This window comes from Lissotriton helveticus, chromosome 4_1, assembly GCF_964261635.1.
Source record: "Lissotriton helveticus chromosome 4_1, aLisHel1.1, whole genome shotgun sequence".
NCBI classification, from domain to species: Eukaryota; Metazoa; Chordata; class Amphibia; order Caudata; family Salamandridae; genus Lissotriton; species Lissotriton helveticus.
Genome location: NC_136063.1, coordinates 1,837,791,939 through 1,837,817,943, shown reverse-complemented (window position 1 = coordinate 1,837,817,943; position 26,005 = coordinate 1,837,791,939). Strand labels below are relative to the sequence as shown.

At 43.8% G+C, this 26,005-nt stretch overlaps 1 protein-coding gene across 6 annotated transcripts in view; it reads right to left on the bottom strand.

Annotated features, from left to right (window-relative positions):
* Positions 1-26,005, bottom strand: part of HDX (highly divergent homeobox) — a 345,086-nt gene that overhangs the window by 22,412 nt on the left and 296,669 nt on the right. For all 6 annotated transcript variants that reach the window (XM_078688482.1, XM_078688487.1, XM_078688486.1 and 3 more), the window contains one exon: positions 14,306-14,428. In XM_078688482.1, coding sequence (XP_078544608.1) covers positions 14,306-14,428 — 123 coding nt within the window. The remainder of the gene's footprint in view (positions 1-14,305; positions 14,429-26,005) is intronic.

Below are 26,005 nucleotides of genomic sequence, written 5' to 3'. Positions count from 1 at the left end.
GGACCCACATCAATGGTTACAGGATAATCAGGATAGCCTAGAGAAAATGCAGGAAACTTTTAGCAACGATAATAACGACCCAAAATGCCCATCGAGCATTAACACATTGGCTTCAAATTCAAATTCACAGTCAAAACATTGCCACATAACCGATAACAGTCCTGGAAAACCTGATAACCCAAAACCACCTTCCTTAGAATGCCAACCTTTATCAAGGAAAAACAAGAAAAAACTGAAAAAGTTAAATAAAACAAAAAATGATAAAAGTCCTTTCTTTAAAAGGGACTATTAAGCATTGGTTTGTGCCAGTAAACCAGGACAACAAAGATAATAGCAAGGAGAATCAGAAAGGTTGTGACCGCATACAAAAAACAATCACTGCAGATCAAAACAGAGACACACAAATACATGGTACAACCATTACCGAAATACCTCCTCAGAGTCTCTCATGTACCTCAAGCGGGAATTCGACAAAAATCTCGACTGAAAGATCTCCTGCACCCCGTGACCACTTGAGCAACGCACAGGGCCCACAGATCAACGAGCCACGCCAAGACATCACAAACAAACTTGATGCTGCACAGACAATTGTCTATAATGAGCCCCAAATTGAAAACACATTTAACGTCCAACGGGAGAGGAACACCGTCCAAGTATGTCTTAAAGACGGTCAACCCGCCCCGGACCGCACCTTTAGGACTGACTCGCAAATCCGTATCGAGAATACAAATTGGACCGTGGGGGATCTGCTCTTTACGATAATTCAATGCGGAATTTAAGCGAGCCTTTGGAAACTACCAAGGCTCTTTCCAACTTACTTAACCCCTACCAGACCCTTGGCATAGACCGTGAAAATCCGAAAGTCTTGTTATATCCCGAATACACTTCGCAGGGGAGCTGGGACATTCTTAACAGAGGGAAGAATATCAAAACAACGCATATTGAGATGGTGGCTTTTTCCGTCCCAGGGCCGAGCGAATTAAACGAAAACACTGAGATAACCTTCTCCAATCAGATCATGGCGAATACTATGAAAGGATACAAAAAACAGCCTCCACTTGTTACCAAATACCCAGAGATTCTGAAAAATAAAGGGCAAACGTCCAACAGGGATATCAAGACCTGAAAGGACAGAAAAGGACGAACAGCAAACACCTAACTTCACCTGCCACCGGATCGATCTTACACGGCTCTATAGGTGGCACACAAGCAATACAGCGGAGCAACAATTTTTAATTAATTAAAAAAATTAATTCAATCCAAATTATCAACCATTTAGATGGAGGTAACCACTCCTGCTTAACTAAGGGACACAGTACCAAAGATTGGACCTGGCTCCCTCTGGCCTTAAATTCTAGCTCCTAATATCAGCTATTTGTCGGGTAATCATCCGGTACCATCAAAGATCACCTCCGGCCATACCCAGCACAACAGCTCCACTGCGAGTAATCAAACAATCAATATAATGTCCTGGAATGTTGCAGGGATACAAAAAGTATTGCAAAGTCCAGGGGCAATCACATTTCTAGCAGGAGCAGAAATAATCTGTGCGCAGGAAACATGGGCTACTTCCTCAACACCAACAGGGGACTATGCTGAATATTTCAAACCCACAATAAAAGCCAATATTTTCGGGAGACCGTCAGGGGGCATCTCAATATACGTCAAGCATGCACTGAAAGTAAACTTTTCAGTAGTACAGAATACATCAGACATGTTTTTGGCTGGCATTTTGAAAGGCCTGAACACAACAAACGGCCCAACATCAATACTCCTAATCAATGTCTATTTCAACCGCCATGGACCGGGTTCAAACGACAAACTCAACCAGCTATTAAACAAGATTGAAACTCTATTACTACAGTATGCAGGCATGGATTTCATTATTTTTGATGATCTTAACATGCATGACATAGTGCATTAGACCCATGAAAATCACCGCAACGGAAGCACCAGAAGATTCAATGCCCTAATGCGGGTTTATAAGCTGGCAACGACACACTGTTTAACTACAAAGGTCAACCCTATAGCATTGATAGTACCCTCTTACAACAACCAGTCAACAATAGATTATATCCTACTAAGTTAGAGCCTACAAAAACACATGTCAAATTATACAGTCCACCCCTGGATCGAAAGTGACCATGCTGCTCTTACCTTAGAGTTGTCCATTACTGCGAAAACACGTCATACTCTTCGCTGTATTGGAGCCACAAAGGGGGAAGAGTTATATAGACTCCTTAGAAGAATTACGTGGGGGCCCTTTCCAAGCCATAAGTTTGCCTCATGGAAACTAACGGAAAGGCTGGCAGACTGGCCATAATGACAAGGGCAGAATAGGAGAATGGGGCTCACTCGCATATGACTTAGCCCACCAGCTTCGAGGGAGCGACAATCAAATAACCCACGATAACTCTGCTTATAAATTGGGACACCAACCAGCAATTAAGAAATGCTCAAGAGAACGTAACTCCAAACGTAGAGCCTATCGGGCAACTAGATCGGAGTCTTCAAAAAAAAGATCTAAAACAAGCGGGTAAGAGTCACGCAACAGTGGTCTGGCAAGTAAAACGTGAACTTACAGAGGAAAAATGGCTGAAGATTTTTGAGTTGCTTGCCCCCAGTAAATCCCAAGAATTTTGGCAATATATAAACAAGGTAATCCATGGAATTTCCAACAGACAGAACTCACTTGATACAAGCACTTGGTCAGCCCATGTAAAAACTCTCTACTCCAACGATTAGAAGAAAAACAGAATTGAAACAACAACTTTCGGGGAACATCTAAGTAAAACAACAATTGAATCCATGGATCCCTTGGCCGATGCCACCCTCTCTGAAACACAGGCAATACAAACGAGTCTGAAAAAAATACTCCACAATGGAGCCCCTGGAGCAAATGGCCTGCTGGTTCCCTCTTCAGGGAGGACATCAACTTTTGGGCTGAGAGTTTGGGACAGTTGTACGTGGAGTGCAGGTTCTTGGAGGACGTCCAAGATTCCTGGAGGGGCTCACTACTACATCCAATCTATAAAAAAGAGCCAAGCAGGGACCCTAGGAACAACCGCATGATTGCCTTATTGAACATCGAGGGCAAGGCCTATGCAAACACTCTCCTGATGGAACTAGCAGACTGGGTCAGCAAGGAGGATGTGCTTCCTTTCTATCAGACCGTGTTCCGTCCAGGAGGCTCCACCTTAGATAATATCATTGCCCTATCATATTTAGTACACCAAACAATGGCGCGTGGCAATCAGCCGCTTTTTGCTTGTTTTGATTATACAGAAGCATTTGACGGGTAGACCGAAACATCATATGGAAGAAATTGGCCTGTTGGAATATCTGCCAGAAACTACTACAAGCCATCAGATCATAGTATACTCAAACTTGGGTAAGAGTTAAACTCTTGTGTGAAACAGCACGTATCACGGGTTAAAGCAGGGCTGTGTACTTGCCCCGCTGCTCTTTAACCTATACACAGCAGATCTGGCTAACGCACTGCACGGAGCAACTCTGGCGACTCCCAGGATTGGGGGAACCAGTATCCAGTTGATACACTGCACAAGGAACACTCTAATTCGACTGGAATTTTACCTTAATTGACAATCTTTGGAAGAACTGGCAAGTCTGGCAAAATAGTGTTATTTAACCACTGTGGCCCCAGAGAATTCAATGGAGTTTGTTATAAACAAAATATGTAAAAACCTGGGCAACCCGTGGTCAACTGGTCTTGCCTCAGCCAAAGATCTCTTGAACCTAGCTACAGAGAACTGGTTCCCTAATATAATTAAGTATACTACTTTTAAAACATCAATAAAAAAGCAAGTAAGAACATGCTCTCGTAAACTGGATATCGAAGCGTTGACAGCTAGAGGCTTCCATGAGACCCAAAGTTTCCTTCACACTTCATATGGCCTCAAACCACACCTTACACAGCCGGTGGGGAGGCAAGCCCTACAAAGGATTCTTGCAGCCAGACTGCATGTGCTTCCTTTAAAACATCTGTATCCTTCAGTGAAAGTAAGACCAGCGATTACGAAGTGTCGCCTCTGCCATTACAAGCGTGAATCACTGGACCCACATCTTACTATGCTGTCCCGCCCTGTTGCCAATCCGCCGAATCCATCTAAGGCCCATTCTCCTTCAACTGGGCACGCGGACGGCAAAGGAGGCAGTTCTTCAGTTATACTTGCTGGACACAGTGAAGCACACGCCCAATTTTGCTAAGTTCATCTATCATGCCCCCTAAGTCCCAACGGACACGTCAACCATGGCACTGCATGGAATCCATCCGGGGGAAGGTCCTATGCAGTCCTGCTCCCACTAAAGACTTGCCTGGTGCACCTAAAGGAATAACATTTATTGTATCTTAGAAAACAAAACTCCAAATGATGGTTTTAGGATTAAGCCGTATATATATATATATATATATATATATATATATATATATATATATATATATATATATATAATTATTTTACTCAATTTTAACTACCCCTTATATATTGATTGTTCCTTTTTTTGTATTGGTTTTTATTAATCACACAAATAAAGTGTCATTGTCATTGGTATCTTTCATAGATTGACATGCTTGAACCATTTCCCATTGTCCTACAGTAACTTTACAATAGCAGTATGAAGCAATACCTGCCTAAAACGTCTTAAAATAGTGCCACTTGATTAGCACATATTTATCTTTCTGGTAAAAGACTGGAACTGCAGTCAAATAGGTGAGAGGGTCCCTAGCCTCAAACCTCCCAGAGGATGTCTCACCTCAGATTATGTCTAGCACAAGTGTGGAAAGTATTGCAATACTAACAGAGCGATTCGGGTGAGCCTTTTTGGAGGGAGGGAGAGGGGGGAGCACATGGAAATGTATAAAAGATACTAACACTGGAGAAGGAAAATGTTACTTACCCTGTAAGCATCTGTTCGTGGATTGTAGAGTTGCAGAGTCACATGCTGTGCATACTCCTGCCATCTAGTGTTGGGCCTGGTTGAGTGCAAGTTGTTCAAACATTTCTTTTCGAGTCACAAGATACTGTGACCCCACCTGCTGCTTGCAATGCACGTGGTTATTGGTCCCATTGTTTGATTGTTTTTCTGCAAGATGAATGAGGATGAAGTTGTAGTAAAACGACACAGGATAGAGAAAGAGATAGAAATAGGACCATGCAAGAGAAGTCAGAGGTAATGGTAACTGGAACAGCCAGAGGCGCATGGGGAGGAGGTTGGGCACATGTAAATCTACAGCATTACATGCCACGAACAGATGCTTACGGGGCAAGTAACATTTTACTCTCAAGGCATGTGTGGCTGTAGATACAAATGCTATGTATAAACTGTAAAGCAGTCCTCCCGCAAATGGTGGTTAACCAGTGGATGCTGCAGAAAACAGAAAAAGGGTATGAAGTACAGACTGACCAACATTCTCTTGTTGGTGGGCTAATACATCTACACAGTAGTATTCAGTGAAAGTGTGTGGATTAGACCAAGTAACTGCTTTACAAATGTCTACTATTGGGATGTTCCACAGGAATGCCTTAGAGTCATCTTTCTTTCTGGTAAATTGGGCCCTAGAAGGAACAGGCAAAACTCTTAGCTTTTCTGCAACAGGTTTCAATGCATATAACAATCCACCTGGCATGGCCTGGTTTTGATAAGACCTTCCTTTTATGTGGTTGATAAAAAGCAACAAACAGTTGTGTTTTTTGAAATAGCTCCGTTCTGTTCACATAGTAAATTAAAGCTTGTTTGACATCGGAGGTTTGACGAGCCCTTTCAGCAAATGAGTCAGGTTGTGTAGAAAAAAACTGGGCGTTCTATAGACTGGTTAAGGTGGAAAGAAGAGATCACCTAAGGAAGAAATTTAGGGTTGGTGCGAAGGACCACCTTGGTTCTTCCAGGGTTAAGGCCTGAAGCTCACTAACAAGCTTTAGTGATGTGATGACTACTAGGGAGTAATTGTAAGGGATATGCCTGGAAGAGCTCAATAGGGTGATTCATAAGTCTGGTGAGGACAATGTTAAGATTCAACACCGGGGCCAGAGGCACCTGGGGGTAATGACTCTTTTGAGTCCCTCCATAAAAGCTTTAATGACCGGAATACTGAAGAGAGATGTTGCCTATTCTGGAGATAAGCAGCCATAGCCGCCAATATTTTGCATGCCAGGCAGGACAGTAACGAAAAGGTGTCCATACCATCACTGTGAGGACATGGTGGGGGGAGTGGGATGCAGTCGGCAGAAAGAAGGAGGCTTCTAAAGGAGCAAGGCCCACATGACCCCGAGGACGACAGAGCCACCTGGTCGAAGCAGGAATCGTCAACCTGAAACATAGGGAAATAGGAACCTCAAACAAAACAAGACAGAGGTAGAGAAGGAACCCGCGTAAACCAAAGAGAATACGACAACAGGGTTGAAATCAAAGCACTGGAGCAAATGTCCAAGTCGGATAGCGGAAACCAAAGAATCTAACAACGGAGCCAATGACAATGCACATTACCAGCAAGAGGAGGAGTCCTTGTACCTCATGATATTTCCTCCACTGGACTTAAAGCTTTGCTTGCACTAACCAGATACTTTCAGTGGCAGAATGGTCATTGATGATCTTGAGAATGTGGTGCTAAATGTTAGTGATGGGACTTGTGATACTGTAAGGTGGTATAATATTTAAGAACCAAATGGCAGGACTTCAGCCCGTTAAGAGTCTTGTAAAGTCAGGTTTACTCTGTAGCATACAGAAGTGACAGAGAGGAAGTCACATCACCTAAGGCATGGGATAACTTGGTACAGGCTTGTGAAATTGTGGTTTTGCATAGGCAGTGGTCTTAGCAACATGCTTAGCATTTTAAAGATTTTTTTAACTCTTGCATGAATCCAAAATACGCAGTTCTTTTTGTGCTTTCCAACCTATGCCTGAAGGAAAATCCCAGAGAAATCTCACATTCTGGCACACAAAATAATCAAGGAAATACAGTCTAAGCACTGAAAATATGAATCATCTTAAGAAACGTTCCTCTGCTTAAACCATCGAATGCCTTGAACAGCATTAAACAGAACCGTTTTATTCCGCTTGTGATCAATTTGAAAGAACACAGTTACTATTCCCAATGCAGGATAGTCCAGAGAACAACCCCAGCATTATATACTAATGGCTAGGATTATATTTTGGTTGATTTCATTCTGGAAATGTGGAGCAGAGAACTTCTCATGCACTCAAATGTTTAGTCAGAAACTAGTTGAAAAGAACACCTGGGTGGATCAATGCAGAGATGCATGGGTAAGTGTGTAAAAGTAAGTTCAACAGAATGTAAGAAGTGCAGATTTTGTGGGGCTTTTGTGTACAGACAGTGTATTAGTCCACTTTTTTTACAGGGATGTCACAGCCTGACATGGGGGTGTATTGAAACAGTATGTCAACCTATGAAAGATGCAATGCTGAATAAGGAATGCGTTACTTACCTGTAACTGCAGTTATCCAGTATTGGTATCTTTCATAGATTCACATGCCTGAATCATTCCCCGTCGTCGGGATGGGAGTCCCCGGTACATAAATAAAGTAATGTCTCATAGACATATATACATAGTAATGGGCCAGAGGCCTCTCATTAGTAACATATCCATGTCCTTTTGTGAAAAGGACCAAACTTTGGCGAAGAGCCAATCAGCTATCACCACCCTCTGGAACCTTCCTGGAAGGAGCTCTAGTCCCTCAGATTTTTGTAGGCACAGTGCTAAGTAGATGTATTACTGAGAGAACTAAAGTGAGCCCTTCCAGGGGAGGTGCGTAGGTTGCATGTGAGTCTATGAAAGATACCAATACTGGATAACTGCAGTTACAGGTAAGTAACGCATTCCTTATCCAGTATTAGGGTATCTTTCATAGATTCACATGCCTGAATCAGAGTAGCAAGCAATGATAAGCACATTTCGAATGGTACAATATGAACGATCACCAGATAATAACATATCAATGTGAAATGCAAAAGGTACCAAAATGCAATATCAGAGAGAAATGTGCGTGTATACAAGAGGAAGGTGGGATGAAGAGAGAAGGCTCACCTCTAGTGAAATAGATGACGGAGCACGGCTTGTCCCACCGCTGCATCTTTCATAAGTTCTGTATCCAAGCAGTAATGCATGGTGAACGTATGCAGCATTTTCCATGTTGCCGCTCTGCAAATGTCTGTAATGGGCACCCCAGCAAACAGCGCCATGGAAGTCGAGATAGCTCTAGTGGAATGAGCACGAACCTTGGAATGCAGGGGTTGCCCTGCTTGCTGGTGACAGAAGGTAATAGATGCAGAGATCCACCGAGAAATACTCAGCTTAGTTAATGGAAGACCTTTGCTAGGTCGACTGAAAGCGACGAAGAGTTGGTTAGATTTGCGAAATGTCTTTGTTTTGTCAATGTAGAATTTAAGGCAGCGTTTGAGATCGAGGGAGTGGAGATTTCTCTCTCCTGCCGTTTGAGGATTTGGAAAGAAAGAGCGCAAGACTATGGGCTCATTAAGGTGGAAGTCCGATGGGACCTTGGGTATAAATTTAGGATTGGTCCTCAGGATCACTCTGTCGTGTTTGAGCTGAAGGAAAGGGTTCTGAATTGAGAATGTCTGAAGCTCACTCACTCGCCTCGTTGAAGTAAGAGCCAGTAGAAGTGCCGTTTTCCAGGAAAGATATTTAAGATCAGCTCTGTGTATCGGCTCAAAGGGATGTTTCATAAGCTGAGCAAGAACTTTGTTAAGTTGCCAGGTAGGAGGTAAAGTCTTTACTGGAGGGAACGTTCTGAATAAGCCTTTAAGAAATTGTTTAATTAGTCTATTAGACTAAAGAGAAGGGCCTGCAGAGGATCTTCTGAAGCAAGATATTGCTGCGAAGTGAACTTTAATGGAAGCATGTGCAAGACCTGAGTTTGCCAGATGAAGAAGATAAGGCAATATTTGTTCCGGAGAAGAAGAGAGAGGGTGTATCTTTTTAGATTTGCACCAGATGCAGAACCTCTTCCATTTCAGGGAATATGTTTTGTTGGTACTGTCAGCCCGAGACCGAGCTAAAACAGCCCTACAATCCGGTGGGATGTCTAGGCCATGGAATTCCCTGAACTGAGGAGCCAAGCCGATAATTTGAGTGATGCTGGATCCAGATGTTGGACTTGCTGCTGGTTCATTGTGAGGAGAGAGGGAAGCGGCCTCAACGGGATCGGTGGTTCCAGTGACAGGAGATGAAGTTCCGTGAACCAGTGCTGCCGCGGCCATGCTGGAGCTATCAAGGTAAGAGTGCAATGTTCCGCCTTCATTTTCCTGAGGACCCTGGGAATCAGGGGAAATGGAGGAAATGCGTACGCAAAGATGTTGAACCATGCGATCAAAAAGGCATTCCCTGGAGACCCCTTCTGGGGACGCCAGCTTGCGTAGTGTTGGCATTTGGCGTAATGTTTAGTTGCGAAAAGGTCCAGGTGAGGTGTGCCCCGTTGGGAGAAAATGCGTTTGAGAATCTGCTGATCCAACTCCCACTCGTGGCAAACTGTTCGCTGTCTGCTCAGTGAGCCTGCGAGGACATTGCCCATTATTGGGACGTACTCTGCACGAAGGGAAATGTTGTGAAGAAGCAACCAGTTCCAGATTTGTTTAGATAGTGCATTGTCGTGGTATTGTCTTTCCGCACGAGCACTAGAGAATTTTTGATCCGTGGGAGGAAAGCCAGAAGGGCTAAGGCAGACAGCTAACAGCTCGAGGAGATTTATGTGTAGCTTCCGCTCGGAAGGGGACCACCGTCCGCTTATCCGGAGCTCCTGGAGGAACGCTCCCCAACCTTCCAGGGACGCATCTGTTGTAATGATATGCGGAGAAGCTGGAAGCAAGAAAGGCAAGCCTATCAAAAGGTTTTGAGGGTGAATCCACCACTGTAGAGCTTTGACCATGTAAAAGGTAATGCGGATGACATCATCGAACGATCCTGTACACTGGAGCCATTGAGCTGACAGCGCTTCTTGCAGAGGGCGCATGTGAAGGCGACAGTGCGGGACCAACAGGATGCAGGAAGACATCATCCCAAGCAGAGATTTGAAAAGGCGTACTGTGAGGGACTTTTTGGATTGTATGCGAGCTGCTAAAGAAATTAGTTTGTTTTGCCGCTCCTTTGATGGAAAAGCTTTTCTCTGGGTTGTGTTGAGAACGGCGCCCAGGAAAGTTATACGCTGGGAAGGTTGAAGGACAGACTTGTCCCGATTGAGAGTGAGACCTAAGTGGTTGAAACGCTGGAAGGCGTTGGAGGTCCTGGTCACACCTGCTAGAGAAGGTGCCTTGACAAGCCAGTTGTCCAAGTACGGTAAGACTTGGTGATGTCGTTGCCGGAGATATGTGGCCACTAGAGACAGGCATTTCGTAAAGATGCGCGGAGCTGATTTTAGGCCGAAAGGCAGGACCCGAAATTGGTAGTGTCTGCCCGCCACAGCGAACCTGAGGAACTTTTTGTGATTCCGGTGGATTGGGACGTGAAAATAGGCGTCCTGAAGGTCTAAAGCCACCATATAGTCGTTTGCGTTGAGAAGTTGTAGCACCTCTTGAATAGAAACCATGCGAAACAACTGTTTCTTTAGATATTTGTTGAGACTCCTCAAGTCCAGTATAGGTCTCCATTTCTTCTCCTTTTTTCGGACCAGGAAAAAATGGGAGTAGAACCCCTTGCCCCGTTGACCAGGAAGAACTCTTTCTATAGCTCCCTTCCGGAGCATTAGTGAGAGCTCCAAGAGCAGAAGGTGCAAATTATTGAGGAGCATTGGACTAGGAGGGATCTGGGGAGGAAATTCTATGAACTCCAGTGAGTGTCCAAACTGAACTAGTTGCAGGACCCGTCGATCTGTAGTTATCTTTTTCCAATTGTGTAGGAAATGAGAAATTCTTCAGCCAATCCTGGATGGTGAAAAAGGAAGTGGCGACCTGTGGCAGAGAGAAGTCATTGTCGTCGAACTGCGTCCTTTTGCCTACCTCATTTCCCTCGAAAGGAGGACTTACTGTAAGACGACTGTTGTTGTTGACGCTGCTGGTATTGCGGTCGATATTGTTGATTGGAAGAGTAAGAGGAACGGTAGTGTTGATAATCTCCTCTCACAGGAGATTGTCCTCTCCCTCTTGAGCCACGAAAGGAAGGGTTTTTGAACTGAATGGTACCCAAAGCCCTAACCGTATCAGTATCCTATCAGTATCCTTTTTAATGTCCTGAAGAGCATCATCAATGTGTGTGCCGAAGAGAAGCTGGCCGTCATAAGGCATGTCAAGGACTTTAGTTTGTATCTCCGGACGGAATGCAGTTGCTTTCAGCCAACCCTGGCGTCTTAACACCGCAGCCCCCGCCAGTTGGCAAAAACCAGATGATGCGATACCCATCGCACAATCGATGATCTCAGAGGCCGAGCGCTCGCCTTCTAGTAGGATCATTTTTGCCTCCTCCGGCAAGGATCCAAGATATGGGGCAATGTCTGCCCACATGTGTTGGTTATAACGTCCTAACAGTGCCAAAGAGTTGGAAGCGTGCACTGTTAACGCAGACATAGATGAGAAACGTTTCCCAATATTATCTAGTCATCTCCTGTCTTTATCTGGAGAGTTGCAGAAGGATTTTTAGATTTCCGCTGCGCAGCCTGTGTGATAACAGAGTCAGGTTTGGGGTGGCCGGTCAGGCAAGTTGGAGCGGTGTCCGGAACCCTATATTTCTTGTCTAGCCTAGGCAGCACCGGGGGTAAAGAAGAAGGGTTTTGCATAATCTTAACACCCTGGTCCCAAATGTAGTTGTTGATAGGTATAGACCTGACGGACTTCTTGAATGGTTCCTTAAAATCATAAAGGAAACAGTCTTGTTGGTGAGAAGGCATAGGTATTTGGAAACGCTGAGCTGCTCTCTCAAGGATATTGTGGAAGCCCCCGATATCCTCAGGGGGTGAATCAGCCTGAGTAGGTACAGGGGATGCCGGACAGGGAATTACATAATCGTCCCATTCATCGTGTGTTGATTGAGAAGCTCCCCTTCTTCATGTTGTTCCTCCTCATCATCATCCGAGGAAAGTGAAGGCTGTGAAGTAGAAGGGCCAGGCTGTAGTACCATAGGTGAAGGCCGAGGTCTAGGTGGTGGAGAGACCACTGGAGGAGGTGGAGGCGTAACCGAAGATGGAAACCTCTGTTTGTAATCAGAATTCAGGAATTGGAGGTCAAAAACCAGAGTTGCTGGCAGGCAAATCATAGGAGGTTGAGGGGGATGGTACTCCTCATGGTAATCCACCTGATCCTCTTGCTCATGTTCATCATAGTCTGAGCTTACGTGGTATTTGACATGAAGGTCAGATGGGCTGGTAGTAGTTCTGAACATACTGCCGTCATAAGAGTCTTCCTCCTACAGGAGGTGGGCAGGTGGTGAAGGCTGGACTCTGCAGGAGAAGTCAAGGCCGGTGTCAGCGTGCGTTCTGTAATTTTAAGATGTACATACGCACTTTGCAAGGTAGGTTCAGCTGCCGTCGACGATCCAGTCGACGGAGTGGTCGCCGACGGTGGGACGTTGACGGGTGTCACAGGTGGTATCGTCGACGATGCCGTCGTCAACGGAGTCGGCGGTGATATCGTCGTCGACGCTGTCGTCGATGATGGTCGCGTCGACTATTTTGTCGTTAGCGGTGTCTTCGTCGTCATCGACGGAGCCTTCGTCGACGAGAAAATATCTTCGTCGACGTGGGCGTGCTCGTCGACGCCGATCAAATGGACGTCGATGGTTTCGACGTCGACGACAATTTCTTTATTTTAATCGTCGACGAGATAGACCTACCGGCCACCGACGATGAAGTGGTCGACGTCGACGTGGATAATGCAGAAGATGCAACAGAACTAGATATGGTCGTCGTCGACGAGCTAACAGGCAAAGTCGACTGGGTGGAAACCGGTTTCTCGAAGGTTGGAACAGTCTCCTGAGGAGAAACCTTCGCCGGTAAAACCTTGGAATGCGCCTCTGAAGACTTTTTATGTGTCTTCCTTTGAGGTGGCTGCGATGAAGGTCCTAGAGAGGCCATGTTAGGTCTCTTTTGAGAGGAATGTGAAGTCCTGAAGGAACATTCACTCTCTTCAGAAGATACTGCTTAGTCTTTATCTTCTGCAGCCAAATTAAGAGGCGTCGCTCCCTGTCCTTGAGGGTCTTTGTAGAAAAGGTACGACATACCTTACAGTCCTTTGAAGAATGATCCGGGTAGAGGCAATAGAGACAGTCCTTGTGCTGGTCATCCACATGAAGTCTCTTTTTACCACATGAAGCACAGGACCTAAAAAAGTCCTTTTTTAGGAGTATCAGCCATGGGTAACCTGACAACTCCCCACAGATGAAGAGATTTTGATGAGAAAAGTACTGGAAATCCAGGAACTAAGGAAAGGTGAGCAGAGCTCAGTGAAGACTCCCTTAGCACGACGTGCAGTAGAAAATCTGAGGGACTAGAGCTCCTTCCAGGAAGGTTCCAAAGGGTGGTGATAGCTGATTGGCTCTTCGCCAACGTTTGGTCCTTTTCACAAAAGGACATGGATATGTTACCAATGAGTGGCCTCTGGCCCATTACTATGTATATATGTCTATTAGACATTACTTTATTTATGTACCGGGGGAATCCCATCCCGACGACGGGGAATGATTCAGGCATGTGAATCTATGAAAGATACCCTAATACTGGATAAACAGTGATAGAAGTTGTGTAGAAAAACAGATGTGTGCTGCTTCTTTTGACAGCAAACTTAATAGCAGCTGGCAGGGTAAAAGTGATGCAATGCAGCTTGGCACTATCTTAAAGCAAGCTGTACATGATGGTTTAAGTCAGCAACATTTTCAGTGAACTTTCCACCCTAGGTGCACACATACATTTTCACAAGAGGGGCATAGGTGATGCAATATGGATAGATGTAAAGTCAAGGAACGCCCCCCATCACCCTCAGTATTTCATGGAGGTTTGTGCTTAAATGGATTCACATGGAAAACATTCTTCAAGTGGAGGAGGCAGAACAAAAAAAATAAAGTTGCATTTACATGTTTGAAATAACACAAGTATTTCAGGGTGAATCAAAATGCACCTAGCATGCTAGGAACGCTGATGATACACACTTTGGCCACTTTGTGAAATACTAAATCTACCCCTTAGTGGCGGTACTCTTTTTTCAGTGAGCTGACTACATTGTTCTTAAAATGACATGTAAATAAAAACATGCCAGGTAAACCTATTTTTGAAACAAAAAAGAAGCAAAGAAGTGAGAAAAACTCTAAAGGTGTTTTAATTGGTATCTCACCTGCAGCCTTTCCTCGTCGTTTGATCTTACCGCATGCACCAATTTTCTTGTGAAATTCTGGAGTTTTGAATATTTTTGTTTCTGGTTTTCCAGATCGCTTTCTATACATTTGACCTCTTCATTCTGAGAATAAAAGTCAATATTTAGAAACTTTACTCAAACCCCTCTTTGCAAATGCCATGGTAAGAAAGAGGATATTTATTCGCATGATTGTCCTTGTAAAGACTCATACTATGTAATCTGTTGAAACACTCCAGGATAAAACAAAGCTTAACGTTTTGCCAAGGGACTATGTAACAGCATTCCATATTAGAAAGGTTTTACATACAGAAATGTCCAAACATGTTTATTACAATGAAATACTAATTTGCTATGAAGCCAATACAATACAACTTGTCTTCAAAATATCAATGGAACATAGAGCTAAGTGCTACCAGTATATTACAGTTTGACTGTTGTGTAACATTCAATTTCCTGTCAATGTTAAAGCAAGAGAACAACATTGTTTTCTTAGTATATAAACAAGGTCAGATCTGACATAAGTATATTTTGATACCGATATCTGTTCAAAGGTAAGTATATAAAATGGAGTACAACTGCAGATTAACATATCGTTGGTTTGAAGTAGTTTGGCCTGAACTGTTGCCCAGGGACTGGAGATTTAAAAATCACACAGGTCATATCCTGTAAGGAGGTGTGTAAGGGTATATACTCAAAGAACATGGAACACCCAGATATGACCTACCTAGAGAAAAGGTCAGACAGTGGCATTTCTGACCTGCAGGGGGGTATAGATCCAACTAGGAACACAGAATAACAGGCACACTACACAGAAAATGCTCAACACTCCACGTCTCGTTTGTGAGGGGAAGAGGTCATGGGTTTTGAAGAGAGTGGAGATTAAGGGTGCAGGAACCAACATGAAACAGTCCTCTCTACTTTTAACCCTGCCCCAGGAGACCACAGAAAAAGAAGGTCATTTGGCCTTCAGTAGACAGTTTTAATCTTTATATTCTCTCTTTTTTCCACTCTGCTCCTCACTCTCTTCAATTTATCACTTGAGTTTCCTTAAACACCTCAGCTCCTCTTCACTCTTCAAGGAGTTGTAACCCACACCAATAACCTTGCAACCTTGCTGTGAGGAGGGAACCCATTGAGGAAGTAGGTCACCGCCAGGTGAGTGAGGGTTCATGTCCTGAAAGAGGTTCTCCCCTGCACAATAGCTGAAACACCCCGTTCAACACCCAGACTGCAACAAGATTGTAGACAGTTACTCTATTCTTAGTTCTACCTTACATACTTTTTGTGAGATACATACGTAGACAGGGAGTAGTACGTTTTTTGTTTTAGGGCCTCTCTTGCGTGATTCTTTGCATGTTTATGATCATCCTTCTTTTATACACAGTTGTGCCTTTGAAGTGGGGAGCTGCTTCTAAAGGCATACCGTTGAAGTGCACAGATGCGCTGCGTTCCCGGTCCTGGCTCGAGACTCAATACAGGAGGTATGCAGTAATTTGTGTTAGGAAGGCCTCACAGTATATTCAGGTGTAAGTGAGGCTGGGCCCAGTTCCTCCATCCCATCCTGCCAACAAATGCAGACTCAGTCACACCTACGCTGCATTGTGTGTGGCTGTCTAAGAGGAGTACACAAAGCCCAACTACTAACTACACCCAGTCATGTGACTAGAGGCAGGCCGCAGGCACAAAACGAGTAAGGCAAGAAAATGCCAACTTTTTGAAAGTGGTATTTTCAGAATTGTAATTTAAAACCCGACTTCACCATGAGTTAGGATTTTAAATTGGGATTCCTGAGACACCAAACGTAAATCTGCAATCTTCCCATTTGGAAATTACACTTATAAAATGTAATAAGACCATCCCAATGTTATCCTATGGGAGATATAGGCTTTGCAGTAGTGAAAAACAAATGTAAGAGTTTTTCACTACCAGGAAATGCAAAACTTAATAGTACATGTCCTGCTTTTTTAATGCATTGCACCCTGCCCTCTGTCCAGGGCCCACCCTAGGGATGACTTACATGTATTAAAAAGAAAGGTTTGGGCCTAGGAAAAGGTTTATTTTACCGGGTCAAAATGGCAGTTTAAACTCCACCCACAGGCTCTACAATGGCAGGCCTGAGACATGTTTAGAGGGCTACTTGAGTGGGTGGCATAATCAGTGCTGCAGGCCCACTAGCAGCATTTAAATTACAGGCCCTGAACACTTTTAGTACCACTTTGCTAGAAACGTATAAGTAAATTAAATATGCTAATTGGGCATAAGCCAATTCTACCGTATTTTAAGAGAGAGCACCAGCAATTTAGTACTGTTTAGTAGAGGTAAAGTGCATGGAGTCCTAGAGCCAACAAAAACGAGTTCAGCAAAAAGGGGAGGAGAAAGGCAAAATGTCTGTGGGTGACAGCAGAAAGGCCCCTTTCCCACCATCTTCCAATGTCTTTGAGTGCCCATGTGGTTTCCTGAAGTTTTATCATTGAGGTACACATTTCAGAGACTTAATTTGTGATCTGCTGTAGAGGCTCTTCCATTGCTTTAGTTCTCTCTCTAGCTGCTCCCATCATGGTAATTATATATATATATATAAAAGGGCTTGGAGAAAAACTGACACGGCTGTGCCTTTCTTCTTTTCCCATGGTAATGGGATTTCCAAGTCCGCCTTGAAGCACGGAAAGAGGTTAGCGGCGCTGAGGCAGTTAAACCTCACCATGGACGGCGTGCACTGACAGGCTGTCCCCGCTACAAACATGTCCGGACTTTGGGGCTGAGGTGGTCGAAGGGGACCGGAGGAGGCGCATTTTTAATTCACAGGCAGGACATTGGTTCTAATATGCACGCATTTGGACTGTGCACTTCCGCGCAATCACAAGATTTCATTGCCAATATCCCCGCATCACCCACCTGGTAACATGAGGATGGATTCTGGGTAATGCAGTTCACAAGGACATCGCGACCAGCATCAGGTGGGTGGATACTGGAGGGGTGGAGCGGACCGTGAACTAACAAAAAGGAGGCAGGACTTACCAACAGCTTGCATAGAACCTCCTGACACTTTGGGCGCTGAGGAAGGCTGTATGAGCAGCCGAAATGCATTCGCCATTCCAATTGAAATAAATGCTGCTTCCAAAAGTTTCCCCTGTTGTGGCCTCTGCTCTCTGAATAGGAGGGGTTCTGCTGCATACAATTGAGCGTCGGTCAGAGACGCTTTACAGAGGTCCCCATCTCGCAAAAGGGCTTGGAGAAAAACTGACACGGCTGTGCCTTTCTTCTTTTCCCATGGTAATGGGATTTCCAAGTCCGCCTTGAAGCACGGAAAGAGGTTAGCGGCGCTGAGGCAGTTAAACCTCACCATGGACAGCGTGCACTGACAGGCTGTCCCCGCTACAAACATGTCCGGACTTTGGGGCTGAGGTGGTCGAAGGGGACCGGAGGAGGCGCATTTTTAATTCACAGGCAGGACATTGGTTCTAATATGCACGCATTTGGACTGTGCACTTCCGCGCAATCACAAGATTTCATTGCCAATATCCCCGCATCACCCACCTGGTAACATGAGGATGGATTCTGGGTAATGCAGTTCACAAGGACATCGCGACCAGCATCAGGTGGGTGGATACTGGAGGGGTGGAGCGGACCGTGAACTAACAAAAAGGAGGCAGGACTTACCAACAGCTTGCATAGAACCTCCTGACACTTTGGGCGCTGAGGAAGGCTGTATGAGCAGCCGAAATGCATTCGCCATTCCAATTGAAATAAATGCTGCTTCCAAAAGTTTCCCCTGTTGTGGCCTCTGCTCTCTGAATAGGAGGGGTTCTGCTGCATACAATTGAGCGTCGGTCAGAGACGCTTTACAGAGGTCCCCATCTCGCAAAAGGGCTTGGAGAAAAACTGACACGGCTGTGCCTTTCTTCTTTTCCCATGGTAATGGGATTTCCAAGTCCGCCTTGAAGCACGGAAAGAGGTTAGCGGCGCTGAGGCAGTTAAACCTCACCATGGACGGCGTGCACTGACAGGCTGTCCCCGCTACAAACATGTCCGGACTTTGGGGCTGAGGTGGTCGAAGGGGACCGGAGGAGGCGCATTTTTAATTCACAGGCAGGACATTGGTTCTAATATGCACGCATTTGGACTGTGCACTTCCGCGCAATCACAAGATTTCATTGCCAATATCCCCGCATCACCCACCTGGTAACATGAGGATGGATTCTGGGTAATGCAGTTCACAAGGACATCGCGACCAGCATCAGGTGGGTGGATACTGGAGGGGTGGAGCGGACCTTGAACTAACAAAAAGGAGGCAGGACTTACCAACAGCTTGCATAGAACCTCCTGACACTTTGGGCGCTGAGGAAGGCTGTATGAGCAGCCGAAATGCATTCGCCATTCCAATTGAAATAAATGCTGCTTCCAAAAGTTTCCCCTGTTGTGGCCTCTGCTCTCTGAATAGGAGGGGTTCTGCTGCATTTATATATATATATATATATATATATATATATATATATATATATCAACTCCAAGCTTCCCCGGTGCCTCGTCGTACAGAACAGGAACACGGACTCTGAATATGCCGGTATCAGATTTTCTTTATTTTATATTTGCATTGTGGAATGGTGCATGCCTCAGACGCGCTTCGGACACGAAGCTGTGTCCTTGCTCACTTAACAAACGGGGAGGCACAAACAGTGATTTTAAAACCAACATTTGGCGCCAAAGCGGAGTAAGGCATAAACACAGAAAACAGACATCTTCTAGTACTGTTTCGTGTTAGGAGTCGGCCATCTTAAAATATCTATTATACACATTGTGACCAATGCTTCATAGTGCACTCTATATACATAGCACCAAACTGATAAAGATTAAAATTACAGAATCTTGCCCTTAAAACCTTAGATCCAAAGGCTCTATATACAACATTTTAAAACATTATTAGTAAAATTTCTAAAGTGCCAAGTGCCTATGTAAACATACAGTTCATTTAAAGTCCAAAATGCAATATTACTATGTACAAATACAAATATATTTCATGTATATTACAACAAACATGATCAAAAGGCAACTATTGGGAATTCTTATGATGTAATATAAAAGCATTCTATTCGATCAACGGGCAAGCATAACTTAATTTCCATGTTTAAAGTGCAAAATGTTTCAAAAATGTGCAAAATTAGCAAGAATGGGCACAAATGCAAATTTGATCGTACAAATGCATGAATGCATGTAAATAATAGACATCCCCTATTGCCATCAAGACAATTCCACTATTTAATGTCATATTTAAATGTGCAAATACGCTAAATTCGATTATTCCATGTCACGGATAATATCCATACCAATACGAGAAAAAGACATGGATATCAATGAATCTAAACACAATTCTGGGGAAGTGTATGACAAACAACGATCAAATTATAGATGGTTAAATTTCTAGTCTTCTACTTACATATGCCATACACTCATATTGCGCCACCATGTGTATAAACTTATTATTTTCTGTGCAGTGCTTGTGCGAATAACTGTTGGTAAATAAAGCCCAAAAAATTGAAAACAATTTATAACAAAAGGAAATATTAAAAAGTTTTGCTAACAACATCATGCGAGACAGGTAGGGGACAGCAAAACCACTGGAAAATGGGACTATATATGTACACAAATTTGTTGTAGCTTATAGTTGAACATAAAATCTATATATACTGCAGTGAACACCATTATCTAAGTAGCATCAAGAGGCCTGAGCTTGTGATAAAGACACTCTTATAAAAAGTTGTAAAGATCTTCTCCCAGATTCAACCCTACCGGAGCCTTACTGTCCAGATTGACTATATATCTGGACTCAAGTTGCCGCAGGCATTTTTCCTAATTGCCACCTCTTTTATTAGATGCCACTGCATCGATGACAAAATATTGTAAGTGGTTTAGATCATTGTTGCGGGTGGCCTTAAAATGCCGGGCAACCGGATAGGCCGGATCGGAATTGACAATCGCTCTCAAATGTTGCAATATGTGTACATGGACTTGTAACTTGGTACTGCCCATGTCATACATATTGCAACTACATTTTAGAACGTACACAGAAAATTCGGTACGACAGGTGTAATGTGCCTTGAGCGATAATATATATATATATATATATATGTATCAGCAGTCGACGTTCCAGGTTCCTCTATGTGAGCACCCATCTGCACTTCAATTACCTGCTTTAGTTGTATACTGGACAATTTTGTTCACTTGAAATGCTTTACTGGGTTTATCCCTCACCATATTTTCAAACAGATGGCACTACTAGATCTATGGTATAGAGTTGGCATAGCCTTGTCTTGGAGGGAGTCACAACCGGAATTCTCTGTCCAATGGATGTCCTGAGCAAGCATCTCACTAGTGACAGTGTGCAGCCACAACTCTGTATCTAAAACAGAGAGGCATTCTAATCAGAGGCAGCATTTGACTGTAGTGAGTCTAACCTTAAAAGCAGCTCACATGTCATCCCTGTGCACTTCTACAAAATAGCAGCTTTCTCTGACATCCCCCGGCCACCCTTTGCAGTCAAGGTGGGCAAGCACAAATAATTTGGGGAACAGCATGCTTTCCCAGCACACAGAGCCTCTTGCTTATCAATCTTTTGGCTGCCGTCTAGTAGACTCTATCTAACTCTAGATTGCTCACCTTTTGAATACTTCCCCGGGCGTCAGATTAGATCTGGAAAAAAATGAGCTGTACCCCTCTGTGCCAGCAGAAGTCACCCACGGCTCTGCGCTGTCGTTCCACATTGGATGTGACATGCGCAAACTATGTAAGTAACACCCATGCACGCTGACACAAATTGCTTTCTTGAAACTTCCACACCCGCAGACATGGAGTCAAACAGATTGGTTTTGACCAGTGTGAAGATTCTTAATTTGGGATCTTTTTATGTGAAGAGACGAGTTCACGGAAAGGGGAGGTGGGAGAGACAGTGAGGAATCTCTGGTTAGACAGACTACCAAAAAGAGAGTTTCTGAAGGTAAGTAACTTCTTCTGATAGAGACATGTAACCACAGATTTCCCACCTTTAGAATAAATACTCAAGCACTACCTCGTAGGTGATGGGTCCGTGAACTGGCTCAAACCAAAAAGTCCTTAAGGACCAAGAGGGCAAAGTGCCAACAATGCCAGATACTACATACCACCCACTATTTCCTAAGTTTACACACACATCCAGTCACTTATACATGCAGTTACTCATCCATAGAGTTACTCACACACCTAGTCAGTCATGCAAAGAATCAATCACATACCCATGTACTCATGTATACAGTTACACACACCAACTCCGTTATTTATACACACACCACATCACTTATTTATGCAGATACTAACACATACTTACTGTCTTATACAATCACTGATTCAAGCAGACACTCATTTATACACTCGCTCTTCAAATAACTTACTCTCACGTATAGTCATTTATATACTCCAACACTCACATATACTGCCTTAAAACATATATAGTTACTCACACATATACGACTGAGACATTCATTCACTCACCAACACACCCATACACACACTAACTCACCCATACAGGCCTTCCCAGATGCACTTTTGAATCCATACAACCAGTGAATCACCCACTCAGACAGCTATGCACAGAGTCACACCCCCCCACCCACCCACACAGACACTCAGGCATCCATACAGATACTCAGACAACAAATTAATAACCCATATAGATACTCATGTAGCTAGTCACCAACCCATGCAGCCGCTTACACACCAACTGAGAGACTAATACAGACTTTCACACAGTTTAGTCACTAACCCATGCATTCAGTAAGACACGTTCAATCATTCACTTATACAGTCAGTCACGCCCCTACTAAATAATCCATTCAGGCATTTGTATATCCACTTATTCTTCAATACACCTTGGCATAGATATATATGAAAAATATTTAAACTTTACAGAAACACACATTCACTGGATGATGTCATCAGTGATGTAATTGGAGGTGTCATCAGTGATGTCACTGACCATGTCATGAGTGATGTAATATGTGATGTCATCACCAGTGCATTGCGGGCGCGCGAGTTATAGTTAGCTCGACTAACTATAACGGGCGAAATTCTCTGGTTTTATATGAGTCAAATGTCCAACTAACTATAACGTCCCTGAAACCTATGGTTTTTACATACATACATACATGCATACACACAGCCAAGGTTACCCACCACTTTTTGCCTAACATCTGATGCAACCTGACTTGATGTGCCTTATATATATGTATAATCTTCAATGTACCTGGATGTCGAGTTATCAATAGTAAATATATACTTACCTGTTTGCACTTACTTTCTTGATATTTTCATCTTCCACATTTAAGATCACAATATTTTTGTCTTCGATCTTCTGTAACGCAATCCTGTCTATAGCTGTCTGGAGGATGGAGAATACTTGTACATACATGGACAGAGATTACTTAGTTGAGCGGAGCAAACCAATAGCTGTGGCAGTTGGAGTTGGTGCTGCTGAGATCCTGAGGTTGCATCCAGATGGAGAAAAGCACCAATGGCTATTGTATCTGTACGCCATTTTTTGACAAAGCAGAAGAGGTAGAGTCTGCTGACGCAAGGGTCAGTCACACCAGGCATATCATGTGTAATCATTTGAGGAATTGTGTATTTACTGTTTAGTGGGCATCTTATGTAATCCACTGTATCACAGGACGCCAGACTTCGCACTTCAAGGTGCCCAGTGGTGCACAATGCCAACCCTACCATGTAGGGGTAGAATTACTTTCAGCTTTTTCATCTAAGTGAGTACCATTTATCGGAGCGTGTTGATTGTTGGCCCTCAATATACAGGAAACATTTCCTGATCATCAGTGCATGTTGTGGTCATGGAGCATAATTTATTTAGAGTGTTGTGCCATCAGTCTTTGTTGTTGCTCATCATATACCACACATAAGTTGCACAGTAGGTAATTGTTCTGACTTACCTTACACCTACTTGTGATAGGGATGCACTACTTCTGGGCCTTGCATTGGTTTTACTCACCAAATATTCTTTAGACACTGATGTTTCAGGGACTTGGGTAAATTCAGGTTTTTAGCTGATGCGGGGGGATCTCACTTACTATAACATATTTTGCTTAGACCTATTTTGCTTTCATCTTTTGCTAACATTATTCAGGGTGTCAATTCTCCACCTTTTCTCCAGTGTGCTTGTGAGCTATCACTACTGTGGAAAGAATGGTTTAGGGTATTTAAGTTAATATCTAGAGACAAATGAGTTTAAATTCAAGACAGCCAGGAAGAAATATCTGCTTGAATAATAGCTGGGTATGCAAGAGCAGGATATTTTTTTAATGTTTGCCAGTATGAATGTCAACTTGAGGAGGTACTACACAAGAACAACATATGTGGCTTCTTTAACAGTTTTGGCTGCGAGTTTGAGTAATATGCTGACCAAACGATTAGAGACCAACTAGTAACAAAGTGCCACCACAAAAAGATCCAAGAAAGCGTGGCTACAATAATCAGATATGAGATATATCCTACCTCATGATTTACTGTATTTATGCTTACCTGGCTGCTCATAGGAGTGCTGCAGGAAATCCGATGCACCCCCAAGTACTACTGATGGGGCTGGCCCACATATAGCTCTAGCACTGTATTCAGAGGAAGTTCCCTCATTTGCGTGGACATGACCTCATGTTAATGAGGAAATCACTTTGACTCTGCACCATTTCCCCACTGCAGATGCAATTGACGAGGCAAACAGACCCTTAGGTCTGACAGTGCTCAACACGAGCCTGCCCACTGGAGGTGAAAAATTAGGTCCTATGGACCCCCCGGACATCCTCCTAAAGGTGGGTGCAGTGAATGATTGCACCTGCCTGCAGGGGGATCTCTGCCTATACCCCCCCATCCCTCCTTTTAAGGTTCAGATGGCTGCTGCCTGCTCTGTGAAACACAGAGCATCTAGTAAGCTCTTTGCATCCGACGCACCTGTTTAAAGATGCGCTGTGGCGCACACAAGGACAGTGTGCCCATTACATAATAGGGGCTATGGAATTCTTTTCAGAACTCCACTAGCAACAGAAATTTACATCAACCTTCAGAGTGGGAGTGTTGTGAATCGGGCCCCTAGTTTGACTTGAAGGCTTTAGTGATTCTGCTATTAATGAAAAATGCAAATAGCGCTGTAGCTTTACAGTTGTTTCACAATCAGGAATTTGGTAACTATTAAACCATTTAATTGCATAAAGCTCGTTCAGTGCCTTACAGGATTCATGCAACAGCAGCATCCTCGTTACAATACAAATGTTATTTGACTTCTCTCTCTGCAGTGCCTATATATTGTAGTCATTTGAGACGCGTAATAAATACGTTAGCCTCGAATTATATGCCTCCCCATCAAGGCTCTATCTGACTTCATTCAGTAGGTGATGTGTGTCTGTGGTGATAATTATTAGTTATCCATTTCTTTGCATATATTAATGTAAGTGGCACAGCAGTAAATGAGTGCTTTCCATAGTTGAATCTTCAATTTCACCACGGAACAGGTTCCATGTATCAGGCGGTCATGATGCTAAAGAAAAAGCTTGCGTAAATATAACTGTGTTTTGTGGATTCATAGCTGTACTGCGTATGTGATTTCTGGGGTTACTTTTTGTTAAAATTAGATACTTAATGCACACAGTTTGAGCAGTAGCTTGTCCTAAAGTTGCAGGTGAAACCTTCATGCAGAATGCAGGAAATGTGGTGATTTCACTCCAGTTCCTCTTGTCAATGTTTTGCTTCAAGCAACTTAGCAACACTCTGCAGTGCTCCCCTTGCTTTGCAGTTAAAGAACTTTCATTTGGACTTGTGACATTTTAAATGATCTTACGAAGTTGATTGCCATAATAGGAGGTATAAAAGAATGTTTTATGATTTTTTTCCGTTAAACCTCACAGCACAATGTACCCTAGTCCGTGTCTGTGCTGACGTGTTGACCACAGTTACACAACTACTCCTTACAGTAGATCGTCCATGCGTGTAGTTTTTTTTTTATTACTGTGACGTCTAACTTTAAATTCCTCACCTTTTAAATATTTCCCGAAGAGTCAGACTGGAGCTGAAAACTTTCAGCAGTACCACCACGTGCTGCCATGTGGCACCCACAGCTCCACATCGAAGTTGTTCCACACCAGTGATGACGTGCTTGGACCCAAATAAGCTCCACCAATGTGCGCTAACATTCTTTCCGCACCAACAGACATGGATCTGGAGCTACCCCATGTCTCATTGAGACTTTCAGAGTGCAAGGGACTTATGTCCCTAAAGTCAACAGTGTTTAATTCCTGAGGGGAATGTCACAAACAGATGTCTTTGACTGACTCACATGTGGTGTTTGTGGTCAGATCATGACACTAAGGCTTGCAGTGATTGTGCCTTGAGGTACCCCAAGGCCTTTTGAGACCAGGAAGCGAAGCTCTTTGTGAGGAAGCACCTCAAGACCCATGCTGGGATCTGTCAAAGTCTAAAGGTAGATCTCTATCCTGACCCTGTGGTCACTCTGGTGACCAATCTTCTTCGTTATCTAAGTCTTCAGGAAAATCGAAAATAAAAGTCCAAGCGAGACTCACTCTACCCCGATCGCCCACTCGTGGTCCCTGGAGAAGGCACCAGGGCTTCATCGTGCCTCTATGTCGCAATCCCAAA